The 13,980-nt window shown below is 37.9% G+C and overlaps 2 protein-coding genes across 2 annotated transcripts; one reads left to right on the forward strand and one right to left on the reverse strand.

The window, feature by feature from the left end:
* Positions 1-1,766: 1,766 nt before the first annotated feature.
* On the reverse strand, positions 1,767-7,867 carry LOC121321238 (olfactory receptor 52E4-like). Its single transcript, XM_041260137.1, has 3 exons — positions 7,665-7,867; positions 7,231-7,575; positions 1,767-2,787 (listed from the first exon to the last, which is right to left on the reverse strand). Exons 1-3 carry the CDS (start codon positions 7,865-7,867, stop codon positions 1,767-1,769), a joined length of 1,569 nt encoding a protein of 522 aa, XP_041116071.1.
* Positions 7,868-12,543: 4,676 nt separating this feature from the next.
* On the forward strand, positions 12,544-13,527 carry LOC121321239 (olfactory receptor 52L1-like). The gene is given in 1 exon segment (XM_041260138.1): positions 12,544-13,527. A coding segment is annotated over 1 exon segment (984 nt).
* The last annotated feature ends 453 nt before the right edge of the window (positions 13,528-13,980 follow it).

The raw sequence follows: 13,980 nt of genomic DNA on the forward strand, positions 1-13,980 counted from the left end.
AGTATTGATTGTAGATTATACTTGTGAGATGAATTGTTGATGAAAATGTTTTTCATATTTTTAAAGAGGAAATGATTATCTATTCAGAGATACCAAGGTATTTAGTAAGTAAGGGGCCTGAGGGAGGAAAAATGGGCAACACAATCCCCAGCCCTAGTCTTGCTGTAAATCATTTGTTTTACCAGAATGAGAACATTCAAAGAGGAGGTAAAATGAGAGATACAAATGGCAAAATCATAAACGAATAGAAAGAAAAACCCAGCAATATATTAAATAATTACATCATCAATGATGGACAAAGTAGTGTACATTTTATATAGTCATATTTTTAGCATTCCCAATATAATTCAACATTAGTGCCAGCCTTAAACATGGACACACTTGTTGGAAATAATTCATTTATGTGAACATATCTTCTGTTTTAATACTGTATGTGGACACTAATTGTATTATGTATGGTGGGGATAAGGCAGTTTTACTCTTTTAAGTAAAAAAAAGTCAATATTGAGAGACATTATACATGTTATGGTTGCATCATGACAACTGAAGGTAAAGGTCAAAGGTGAGCATAGCAGGTAACAAGAAGTGGAGATGGTTCATGTTAACACAATGATGGCGATGAAGTAGAAAAGTTAAACACTGAACAACATCAAAAAGGGATGTGAGGGCTCCTCTTATTCACAGTCTACTGCATTTTAGCCAGTGCTCTCACAGCAGGGTGACATGGATTGAAACATATAGGTTCATGACACTGTCAGACCCAGACTGCCACATGTACCTGTATTGTACAGGGGTGGCATTAAGTCAGTGGGTCATATAAACATGCTGTGTCTTATCTAGCAGATTTTATGTGTACAGGAACAGAACAGACCACTGGGAACTGAGGCTGTATGATACATCTGCAAGTGTTGTTTTATTTTAGCTCCACAATTGACATCACTGTACTGGCACACTACTCAAGGAACATTTCTTTGTATGAAAGTTTTATTAAATAAAAAAAAAAACAAAAAAAAAAAACAATAAAAAACTGTGAATATAGATTTAATGTTTTAAAATGTATAACATAATGTGTACACACAACATAACTGGGTTCACAAATCACAGAAAATCAATTTACAGGTTTATTTGTACATGAAATACCCTTGAAATGAAACAGGGCACGCACTCCAGTCCCTCTTTCTTCAAACTGAAATAGACTCTGGAAAGCTACAGTCTGAGTACAGTACATAATGCTGCTCTGAGGGCTTTGATACCTTTATACACAATGCTTCTGTGCCATCTGTTATGACACTTACATTCTGAAACCAGAACACTTCTTTCACTGATGGGTTCAATTCATAATGAACATATTCAGGACATTGGCTCTATTATTCATAAATAATGCATATATGGATTATTTTATTTGCACAAACTGGTTTACACCACACACCCACACACTTGCTTTAATGTATAACAAGCTGAATGCAAAACCTAAGGGCAGAGTTCCATGGATAGTGCACAATGATGCTGTTACAAATCATCAGACATAAGAATGTAAGTCTTGCATGCAATGACTTATCAGAGACAAAGATAGTGAAACTTTGCCTGTAGGAATAAACGTGCGCAGTTTCAACGTGTGTAGTAACTGTGCTACAGAGTATACAGGGACCACTGCATATCTGACTGCATGTGCATTGTCTCCTAAGGGTTTTATAGCAGAGACAAAAGGCACTGTGCACTGACGATCATTTTAATGTTTTTCATTATAATTCTATGATGTAATTGATTTAAATCCTTGGTACAACCACTGTGGCCACCTGTGTATCAGCAGCAGTTAAGACCCCTGTTTTAACATTGCTTTGCCTTTGTCTGAGTATTTTTATTATACATTGCCTGATTTCTCTCGTTCTAATTCCATAAATGATTGGGTTTAGAAGAGGAGGGATTACAACAAAAAGAATTAACATCATTATATGCAGACTTATTGGAAGGCTATTGCCAAAGCGATTGTACATTATTGAGAATAGAGAAGCAATAGAAAAATTGATAAATGTGATTAAATGAGGAGTGCATGTGCTCAGAGCCTTACCTTGTGCTTCCTTTGAAGCATTCAGGCTCACAGATAGTATTCTGATGTATGAGTATACAACGAGAAGGAATGGGAAAATAACTAAAGCTGTAGTGAGAAACAGACCAAAAATATTAATAACTTTAGTATCTACACAAGAGAGTCTGGCTACAGTCCAGTTGTCACAAAGTAGTTTATGTATTGAGAATCCACACAACGGCAGTCTTGCTATTAACAAAATATGTATAGACAGAAGCAAAATAGGAAGGAGGTATGCAACGCTCAAGAGTGTGTTTACTTTAGAAGGAGTTAGGATACTGTAGTACCGCAATGGGTTGCAAATTGATATATACCTATCATAAGCCATTACAGCAAGGACTGCATATGCACAAGCTGCATAGGAGCTTATACAAAAGGCTTGCACTAAACAACCAAAATGGGAACTCTCTTGAACATCTGATAGAAGATTAGCCATTACCTTAGGATAGAAAGCTGAGCTCCCATAAACTCCATTTAGAGCTAAATGCAATACAAATATATACATAGGTTTGTGGAGACTTGTTTCCTTATATATTACTATCATAAGAAAAACGTTAACAAAAATTGTAATAAGGTATACCAAGAGAATGACAACAAAATACAAGGGCCTGAAGCTGTCCAGTTTACCATATGCAGTAAATATAAAAGTTGTATCAAACGAGGAGTTGTCCATTGCATTTCCTGTACCCAGACCAAGGCTTCTGGAAAAATAAAAACAAAATTGGTACATCAGTGCATACACACATACTAATGTACTGTAAATGTCCTATAGCCATTATCACACAATTTAAAATATACATATACACTTCCAAATCCACTGTTAGATCATTTTGCTGTTTCTCTGAATAATAAATCTAATGTACAAGTTGAATCCTTACCTGACGCTCCCTGGTAGAAGCTGCTATGGAAGCAGATGAACAGTGAAGCTAGCTTTATAGCCTCCTCATTAGGGGCTACCCTTGTGTCCTGTTCTGGTTTTCAAAATGCCCTGGGAACTACTTTCTAATTATGTCTTACATTTACCATTACTGGCTTAATTATACTAGTGAAAGATACTATGGGAGATGATTAGGATGCGCACCAAACGACAACTCGACTTAAGTTAATGTTAAGAAACATTTCCCAAACGTACTATAATGCATGCTGCACTATATAATTATAGTACACCAACACCATTTTTTTGTAAAAAGAAAACTAAATATTCAAATAAATAATATCTGAGCAATCTAAGGGGGCACAAAAGGTCAAGGGTCCTCATCAATCAAATTTTGACATAAACTATTGTAATATTACTACTAGTGTCCTCCTCTATCACCTGGCCTCTCTGCATTTGGTTTTTATTGTGTGGGCCACCTTAATAAACATAGTTCATAAACAAACCGTGAATCTCTAAGCAAGTAAATGGCACCTGTACATCACTATGGACATTTGCTTATATGCAAAAATATTGGAATCAGCAGATTACCGATTGTTTGAATGCAGCTGGTCAGTTTTTGAAGCAAATTTACTAACCCATGTGATTCGTGCAAGCTGTTAGGGAGCCATCATACACAAACGCATACATATACTTGGATGACATCACCAGGAGAGGGCAGGGCTTAAACTGGAAATTCCATGAAATACATTTATGGCCCCCAATTAACAAAGTGTTCATCATACAACCTATTTGTGATTAATTTGGCCCTCCTTCTCACATGAGTTGGCTCTGAGTCTCTATACTTGAATCTTGCTGCATAACTATGACCCCCGGTTGAACTCCTGCCCTATAGAATTAACACATTTTGCTTAATGAATTTGAATGAAATTTGCTGAATAATGTTACATTAACATATTGAATTACACACTGCTTCGTATTTTTCCATATACTTAACAAAAAATACAAAAATGGAAATTCTAACATGAAGTACTCTACTACAATTATAGCTTCCGCTAGACTTTTGAGTAGTTTCTTTGATTACCACATGATATTAAATAAAATATTTAAATTCCGTTCATATAGTTAAAGCATGTATGCATTTATTAATCTATTTACAATGTACAAGGGAAATTTAGACTGCTTAGTTTAAAAAACAATCCGTTTTCGAGTACCTGACAACAACTAATGCCACTTCTCAACAATTAGCACACGATAGTTGCAGGCAAGAGAAGTTATATTGTTATGAGTAGCTTGCTAGATTAATACAATTACACATGCTTTATTTCTGCGATAAAATGGAAACTTCAAAAAGCACTATTCCTTTTTTTTTTTTTTTTTTGCCTAGAGAGGTCACACTTCAATCTGCTAAGTAGTACATGTTTGGACAATTTAATGTATTACACACTCATTTGCAATTAACAAAGTTAATTAAATGTATTGCACTAATATAACATGACAACTTTGTGCTCATACATCAAAGTTTAATATATATTTTGCATCTGGATATTTAGTCCTGAATACAGTTACATTGTCAGTAAGAAATCAGAAAAGAAGTACAATGGTGCCATCTAGTGGACACTACATACTGTAACACAGAGGCTCCCAGCTGCATTAGGCGTTGTGGCCCACTATTAACACTGCTTGGGAAAATGTCAAATTAAAAACAATTTATATGTTTAAACCTGTAACATTATAAATAAACCTAATGTAAACTGGCCTTTATTCATTTGAATAAATATTGTGAAAGATAGAATATGCACTGAGTGAAAATAATTGTTGAAACACTTTAATTTTAGTAAATAAAATAAATTGCTAAACTAAACAAAAGTTTTTATCAAAAAAAACCTGTACAAAGTGCACAAAAACATAACTCTTAAATCCTAATTTCTGAACACTGTGTAACTAAAACGTCCAGCCGTTACCTCTCACACTGAACTGTCATGCAGAAAAAAGATGAATGCGCACAATACAGAGGGAATCGAGAGCCTTGCAGAAGTTACTTTTTTTGTCAGTACTCTGTACAACAAAATACAACTTGCAAAATCCCATTTGGTTGGCTTGAAAAAAAAAAAGATTTGTGACGTACAGCGCTGAGCCACTTAACCAAAAGAAAACTTATGAAAATAAATCCATCTGCAGAGAAATTTGAATCAGTCAAACAATGGATTTATTATTATTATTATTATTATTATTATTATTATTATTATTATTATTATTATTATTATATTATTATTATTATTATTATTATTCAACAAAACATATTCTAGTGTTATTTTAAGATGACTGTGGACGAGCCAGTAATCAATAAAATAGCACTACTGTATATTTAAATAAATCAGTTACCGGTATGTAACCAGATTTATCAGTATGATTAATAATTTGGTTTAGTTAATATTGAAACATATATCAAAGTACTCAATATTTTAAATATTAATAGCTAATTAGTCACAAAAAAGCATTTTGTAGGCATCAATTAAAATTTTTAATGAATGTTATCAAGTACAAAAGTTAGTATGAAAACGTTTCTACAAAAAACACGATTCCATCACCGCACGCCTTTGCTCAGGTGAGAGGCGCAGCTCCACCAGCGCAGGGCTGTCGAACATGAGCTTGTCGGTGTCTGTCGTGCTTTGGATGCAAGTGGAACGCATTGGGCCACGCTTGAGGCGGGCACATGCGAAGTAAACCCAGCTCGATGGCTGATATGGCTGCGGCCATCAGACCCAACAATTTCTGACACCACACCAAAGTGACCTCCGATCCCTGTCGAAACCGGGTGAATAGCTGCTACCCTGTCATCCGACACGTATGCGTGCATCGTACTGGAGTCCAGCTGGAGCCCCAAGTATGTCGTGCACTGTACCTTTGCATCGCTGATAGTCAGGCCCAGCCTCGCCAGATGCTCTGTTACAATCGCTGTGTGGGCCACTGCTCCCTCTCGGGAATGTGAACAAATCAACCAGTCGTCAAGGTAGCAACTGCAAGGGGGCCAGGAGAGCGTCCACACACTTTAAAAACTGTAGCATGTAACCGTTGTGCATGGTGTCGAGCACCCAGGTGTCTGAGGTGCAAGCACCCAGTGTGGGAAAATGGATTCTGAGGCTGCAAGCTCTCAGGGGCCCTGCTGGGGCTGCTGGGGCTGCTGAGGCTTGGGCGGGGCACCTTCATGCTGCCTAGGGCAACCGACGCCTAAAACACTGTTGCATGGGCACCCCACGCCCTACGTTTCCCCTGCTACCACGGTGGCCACGCAGATCACACAGCGGAGCCGCGGGAACCATAACCGTCCTGGTAACGGTGCGTGCATGGGGAGGTTGCCAACGGCTCGACCTGTCCTGCACTGGAGTAGTGCAGCCAATTGCAGAGACACCTCGCATTAGACTGTTTAGTTTAAAAAACAATCAGTTTTCGAGTACTTGACAACAACTAATGCCACTTCTCAACAATTAGCACACGATAGTTGCAGGCAAGAGAAGTTATATTGTTATGAGTAGCTTGCTAGAGTAATACAATTACACATGCTTTATTTCAGCGATAAAATGGAAACTTCAAAAAGCACTATTCCTATTTTTTTTTTTTTTTTTTTTTGCCTAGGAGAGGTCACACTTCAATCTGCTAAGTAGTACATGTTTGGACAATTTAATGTATTACACACTCATTTGCAATTAATAAAGTTAATTAAATGTATTGCACTAATATAGCATGACAACTTTGTGCTCATACACCAATCCCAAAAACTGAAATGTACAGTGCAAACTTTAAAAAGTTTAATATATATATTTTGCATCTGGATATTTAGTCCTGATTACAGTTACATTGTCAGTAAGAAATCAGAAAAGAAGTACAATGGTGCCATCTAGTGGACACTACATACTGTAACACAGAGGCCCTGGAACTGACACCTAAAACACTGTTGCGTGGGCACCCCACGCCCTACGTTTCCCCTGCTACCACGGTGGCCACGCAGATCACACAGCGGAGCCGCAGGAACCATAACCGTCCTGGTAACGGTGCGTGCATGGGGAGTAGTGCAGCCACTTGCAGAGACGCCTCGCATTCACAGTGGGAGAGCTGCAAGATCTCCTCCACAGCTGGTCCAAAGGTATGCCCCGGAGATATTGGTGCATCTAGTAGCGCCTCCTTGTCTGCGTCTGGGACCCTCAGTTGTGACAGCCATAGCTGTATGTGAGCTCCCACCAGGTTGGCCAGGCTCCGGCCTAGGGCTTACTCTTGAAGGCCAGAGATCTGGAGCAGCGTGCCAGAGATGAGACGCAACTTGGAAGGCACCGGATCTGGGATCGGTGCTTCCCTGACGATGCCTTCCGTGTAGGCTGTTAGTATGCCCGCTGTGTTAGCCAAGCGGCTTACTTGTGCCTCCGCTGCATATGCCCTCCTCAAGTGTATCCCCATAACCCTGCACTGCTGGTTTGGGCACACAGGGTCCTTGGGCAAACCCCCCACCAGTGGGGCCTTGACTAAGGCTGCAGTGGTGGAGTCGACCGGGGAAAACCCTGCCAAGCTGATCTTCTCTCTGCCCTCTAAAGAAGCAAGCTGAGACGTTTGCTTCAGCACGCTTTGCACCGAGACGGATGATCCCAAGAGGTGCGTACATCATCCATGAAATCAGAGCAAGCTGGGAACGGTTGCTGATGGGCTCCTTACGTAGCGCTCAAATGCAGGCACAGACTAGCTTCCGAGGCAACTTCGGTGCTGGGCTTTGTCTCAGCAGAGAGTGCAGGCTCCTCTCCTTCCTCCATCTCGGTGGGGAAGGGGACCTCGCACCAGGAGGCCGCTATTGATAGTGCGTCCTCTGTCATCTGTGATGACGCTTCCCATTCACCCCGATCTCCCCCTGGGGGAGACATGGGCTGGTAGTGGGGCGGGTGCTAGTGGGGCTGGGGCTGCCACCAGGGCCACAGGTGCCTGCTGCTTTGCCAGGAGCTCCTGGACCTGGGCCATCTGCGCCTTGAGGTGCATTATGTCACTCACCTGCTTCGATCACTTAACCGGTCTCGCTTGTGGAGATGGGGAGCAGCTGTGTTGGGAAAAAATCCAATAAGCTAACATTAATGAGACCCTCTGTTCACCTTGGCTTTATCTGAATGTTTTTTCTACCCCTATTCAGCCATAATGAATGTCTCTAATTATGAACTTTGTTGGGAAGCTGATGTACTGCTTTCAGTAAGTGTCTTATTAATTCACTGTGGAAAAGCACAGGACTCTATACTGTTAAACTGGAGCGGCAGTTTTTTCAATAATAACAGTTAAAAAAAATAATTAAAAGGAATTTTCAGATGTTGAGTGATTAGTAAGTGTTTATTTAATTGAATTACATTGTATTGTAAACTAAACTAGCATTTCCAACCAGTTTCTATGTACTGAATCAACACTAAAGTTTTTATGACTTAATAAAAAGTTTATATAATATATATTATATATATATATATAATATATATATATATATATATATATATATATATATATATATATAGTAAATCGCCCGGCACTTGCGGTCATTCATTTGCCCCTTAGAACGTAGACCCAGACGCACAGGCTTGAGGTTTTAAAGCGCTGACACACTATTTTTAATATCACACAAAAACCAAACTCAAAATGAACAGCTAGCTCTTACGAGCACTAACTACACAAACGCAGCAACCTAACTAAAACAGGACAGCTAAGCTGTTTACCTGTAACACAAACTCTAACCAAACAAAACACACAAAAAGGCTTTCACACAGTACCTTTTTTTTAACTACGATTTAGCACACCTTCAATCGGCCTCCGTTACACCACAGCAGCCCTGAGCTCACTGGCTGCTTGGTCTAAATACCCTGCACCTGGCTTTAATTTACCATAAACAGGTGCAGGGGATAACTAATAGTTAAACAATTAACAGAAACAAAATTAAACCACTTAAACACACAAATGTGCATTCGCACATGTTTTTGGCAGAGATGATATTAACCCCCTCCCTGTCGTGTTACTATACTATATATATATATATATATATATATATATATATATATATATATATATATATATATATATATATATATAAAATCAGCTGTAGGCCCATGTCAAACAAATTCAACAGAGAACATCATGTTTTTCAATGCTAATTACTCCTTTTGGGCACATTAGAATAGGTTGCTCATTTGACTGTGAAGCAAGTCCACTGAAATAGTTTCTTTTGTCTGGGGTTATTCAATTTCGTTGCGGTCTCCATGACTACAAGTCGTATTGTTTCAAACCCCTGTGCAACACTGTTTGTTAAAACTCCTTTTCAGTCAGACGTCAACATCTACAATGTCAAACAGTTATTGGAGCTATATGAGGCATTTTGGAAGACTTTAATGAGCAAAACCCTTACCTTTGACTATGCTCCATCAATAGGAGCATTGACTTGGTTGTAAATATACCTGTCTAGGAATAAAATTGATATTATCTGACCCATAACCTCACCAGCTGAAGCACAATAGTTATTCATATGGTTCTGGGGAAGGTAAAGCTAACCTCACAATCTGCACAATCTGTTTGAGGCTTTGGAAAAATAATGGTTCTGGTCAACCAACAAGTAGACTGCATATTTATCTTGGGGTGAGTGACTAAGCTGCTTTATCTGGGTGTGCTACTAAAGAAAGCAACACAAGGAAGCTGAAAGCAGTGGTGGACTGTTTATTACATATTGTTACTCTTACTTGCATATTGTCCACAGGGTGGCAGCAAATTATACGAAATGAAATTCAGAGACATTCATGCGTTGGTTTTAGGTTAACAAGAATATATTTCAATGTTCAATGATTTGAAATCAATGTTATCTTATTAACCTTATTAAGATTATAGTCCCCCTTTTATTGTGCTAACAAGGTATATAATCACAAATACTTCTGAAAAAAAATAAACACTAGGCCTATCAGCGAACTTTAATTCTCTGTGTAAACTCCTACATCACACCCCAATTTTCCATAATAGACTTGCCTGGTAAAAAATAAATAAAAGCGTTCGGTGGAAGTAAGCTAACTTTTCCACAGTTGTGGTAATAAGTACATAACGTACGGTATATTGAATATGACATCAAAACAAAGGTTGGGTTGTTCAAAGCAAAAAGGGCAAAAAAGATAGCTAGAAATGTCCCCAAAAAAGCAGAAAATTCTATAAAAAAATAAAGTGTACACTAAATGGTTTAAAAGTGGGCCGACAACAGCAGATGGAAGTATAGTGCGCCAGCCTCCTCCTTGCACAAAAAATAAACAACAGTTGAGCCAGAGGAAAGACCTGAATCAGAGACATCGGATTGGAAATGTACAACAGCAGCAAATACAAGGTACTGAATCATGCATTGCAAACCTGGTACCCAGTCAGGCACCTTGATGTGATTTTTATGATTCAGCTACTTAGCCTGACTTTTGTACCAAAGAGCTAAGAGTTGAAATCTTGAAACATAAACCTGTGCGGCTAAATAAACTGACGTTGAATTCCCCCAAAATCACACATGATTTGTACACATTTTTGGAACAAAACTTCAACTAGATTTATTTTAGGTTGATTTTGTTTTTTGGGGGCCAGGCGCTCCACCTGAGATGTGCTGCCAGCCGAGGTTTAAGTATAGGAGAAGAGAGTTAGTTTAGAATAGAAGAAATACTGCTGCAAGTGCTGCATTGGTGGTGTTAGGAAAGTGCTGCATTGGTGGTGTTAGGAAAGGGATCCACAACCCACATAGGTTAATTTACAGTATAACTATAAATCTCGAAAAACTACTCACTTCGAAATCTTTTGTAGTCATTTTTGTATTACTTTAGTATAAATACATGTTAATTTGGATTCATATGTTGTTTTTTTCTGACTTTATGTGAACGAAAAGACACAAAATCGTCCGTTTTCTCATTGGAAATAGTGATATTTTGAAATTTACCTGTCCTGGTCACAAAAGCAAAGTTTGTGGGGAATAATAGCCATTTTCTATACTTTTGAGGCATAAGCAATTAGGAAATAACACTTACTACCCAGGAACAAAAAAATCATAATAATTTGTTACACAATGTAGTTAATACGTGTGTGCTGTTGAAAAAGTCATTCATAAACAGATTTAATTGCATCATAAAGACATGATTCTGGCCACACTTTCTTCAATGTATTTTTTTCACTTGTTGTTCACAGTAAAGGATCAATTGTCGATTACATGGCATCGTATTTTAGCACAAGAAATTGCCACTTCCAATTATGTAACTGCATGTAGACAATAGTCACCCAGGTGGTCAATTAGATAACTAGCCCATTAGGACTGCTGCTAACCTGTACACACTGTACATCACACTTTGTTTGTACCCTGCGTTATTCCAGCTGGTAGAAAACATTTCAACCCTTTGTAGTCCACACTTCAACATTTTCAACTGATAAAAAACAAACAGACATGTATTTTTATAGATTTTGTCATGTGATTGTTTTTTGTTATCATGATAGGATAATGTATGTAATCATAGATTGTATGCATACATTATTTAAAAACATCACTTCCCACACATGGAGTTTCTACTACTAAGCCATTAAATGATGTTCTCTCTCTGTCTATAGTGCTTTGCATCATTTCTTGCTGAGTTCATTCCCACATACTTTGCTTATTTCCATTTTACTTTCTACCAAGTAGAGGAGACCATATTTTGAAATACCAGTCTATTGCAGGGAGTTACCATTAAAGGGTTAACTACGCTACTCAGATCACTGTAATAAAGCAGGAGTAGAAAAGTAGCGAATAGAAGACTGATAGCAATTCTATAGAGAATTTCCAAAAGTGCTGTAAATATAGCCACCCTTAGGGTTTTTTAAGAGTGTGCCTTTCTGGATAATATTTTTGTAAGTACCATAGAGTGTAGTTGATTATGTAGAACTGGTAAAAGCCCTTTTCTTTAATTATCTTGTGAATTTTGAGGAGCTCAGATATAGCCAGTGTTCATACATTGTTGTGCAGGTGAACCAATGGCCCTGGGAAGTTAGTGTTTTCTTGTTTGCTGTGTAAGTGATTTGGTTGAGTAGTGCTTTGCTGCACAGAATTCTTCAGACAACATGGTTAACTTTATGGAGAGCTATTTGACTAAAATGATGCCCTACAGTATGTGTTGACTGAATTGTATATGTGGATTATATATGCATATGTATATTTAATAGATTCACTGCTGATTTCACAGACCCTAATTACCACTAAACTTGGACTGTCTGATAATAATCCAAGTTTAGTGCTAATCAGTATCAGGAAAAGCAGCCTTAAATGATTTAACTTGTGTGTAAAATATTGTTCAGTGTTTTTTTTTTGTTTGTTTGTTTAAACTTAGTTAAAATGCACTGCATATAAAATTGTGTAGATACAGTCTGTCAATGCACTATATATTTTTACTCTCTTGAAGTACACTTACTGTATCTGTCTGTTCTGAAAAGTCAGTTTGGTTTGCCAATAATAACCAGATCATGTTTGCTTTTACACATAGGAATTACTTTTTCAATTTTCCCTTTCAAGGTAAAACTGAACAGTAAGCAGTCACCAGCCATGCGAGAGGAATCTGTAGAACGTAGTAATCTTTCCCACACCACGTCTATACTGATTGGATTTCCAGAACTCCACGAGGACAGACGTTTACTTTGCTTTCCCTTTTTCCTTATATATGTGGTTGTTTTGATAGGAAATACAGTTATCATCTATGTGATCAAAACAGCTGAGAGTCTCCACACTCCTATGTATTTATTAATTTCCTACATGGCAGTTATAGATATTATTGTACCAACAGCTATTATTCCCAACCTGCTGCTTAGCCTGTTATTTGACTGGAACGGGATTTCTTTGGCCGGCTGCCTAACTCAGATGTTTTTTGTTCACTACATCTCTTCATTTGAATCAACTATCCTCTTAACAATGGCTTTGGATCGATATGTCACTATTTGTAACCCACTGCGCTATGTTGAAATCATGAACACATCTGTCTTTTTAAAAATTGCTCTTTTCTCAGTGATAAGAGGTGGGGCATGAATGTCTGCCCTGATTATTCTTGCTCATCCTCTCTCTTTCTGTGGATCAAATATAATCAATCAGTGTTACTGTGAGCATATGGCACTTGTTTCCTTGGCTTGTGGTAGTACCACTATAAATAACGTAACAGGGTTGTTAATGGCTTACACTATTGTCGGGTTTGATATTAGTTGTAAACTTTTTTCTCACATTAGGATCATAACTGTGGTCATCAAAACTGCATCTGTAAAAGTACGTCAGAAAGCTTTTCATACCTGCAGCACCCACCTGATAGTTATGTTTTTCTTCTACCTGTCAGGCAGTGTATCATTTGTAACATACAGGGTCAGCAATACAATTCCTACAGATGTTCACACTCTGTTAAGTGTTATGTATTTAGTTGTCCCAGCAAGTGTAAATCCCATTATTTATGGAGTCCGAACCAAAGAAATCAGGCAAGTCATTGTGAAAATGTTTAGAGGAAGAAGAATTATTGTCTCCAGTAATATTGTTACTGTAAAGATTTAACATAAAGTTGTCTAAATCTACAGTTTATTTTTTATTTTTATTATTTTTTTTTGCATTGTAGAACATGTAACAACCTGATGATGTAACGGTAAAATTCAAGTATAATAGTATTATTAGAAGCAATAAAAGAAAGCTGAATATGAAAGTATGTGATGGCTTTTTCCTTGTGTGCATTGTGTAGGTCCATGTATAACAAGCAGAGACAGAAATGTGGAATACTACATTTACACTGTTAGAAAATGTCCCTCTCTACTTGAGCAATAAAACACCTCTAAAGTTCAACCCTGTATGTTATTTATGTAAGACAGGGGTAATGGCACTACTTCAGTGACAGTAAAATATGCAGGGTTAATGTGGCTGGTGTGACGGGGAACTGCTCCATCTATATGAATGTGTTTGGAACTGGCAGGGGGGGTGTTAAATTCCTCCCTGCCAGGAAAACATGTGAGAATG

This window comes from Polyodon spathula, chromosome 9 (genome assembly GCF_017654505.1).
Source record: "Polyodon spathula isolate WHYD16114869_AA chromosome 9, ASM1765450v1, whole genome shotgun sequence".
NCBI classification, from domain to species: Eukaryota; Metazoa; Chordata; class Actinopteri; order Acipenseriformes; family Polyodontidae; genus Polyodon; species Polyodon spathula.

Excerpts from the sequence above, each read along its gene's own strand:
- LOC121321238 (XM_041260137.1), bottom strand. The coding sequence starts at position 7,867 with ATGTCTCCCCCAGGGGGAGATCGGGGTGAATGGGAAGCGTCATCACAG. Across the intron at positions 7,576-7,664 it reads TGCCTGCATTTGAGCGCTAC|CGTGCTGAAGCAAACGTCTC; the intron begins GTAAGGAGCCCA and ends CTCGGTGCAAAG. Across the intron at positions 2,788-7,230 it reads CAGATCTCTGGCCTTCAAGA|AAGCCTTGGTCTGGGTACAG; the intron begins GTAAGCCCTAGG and ends TTATTTTTCCAG.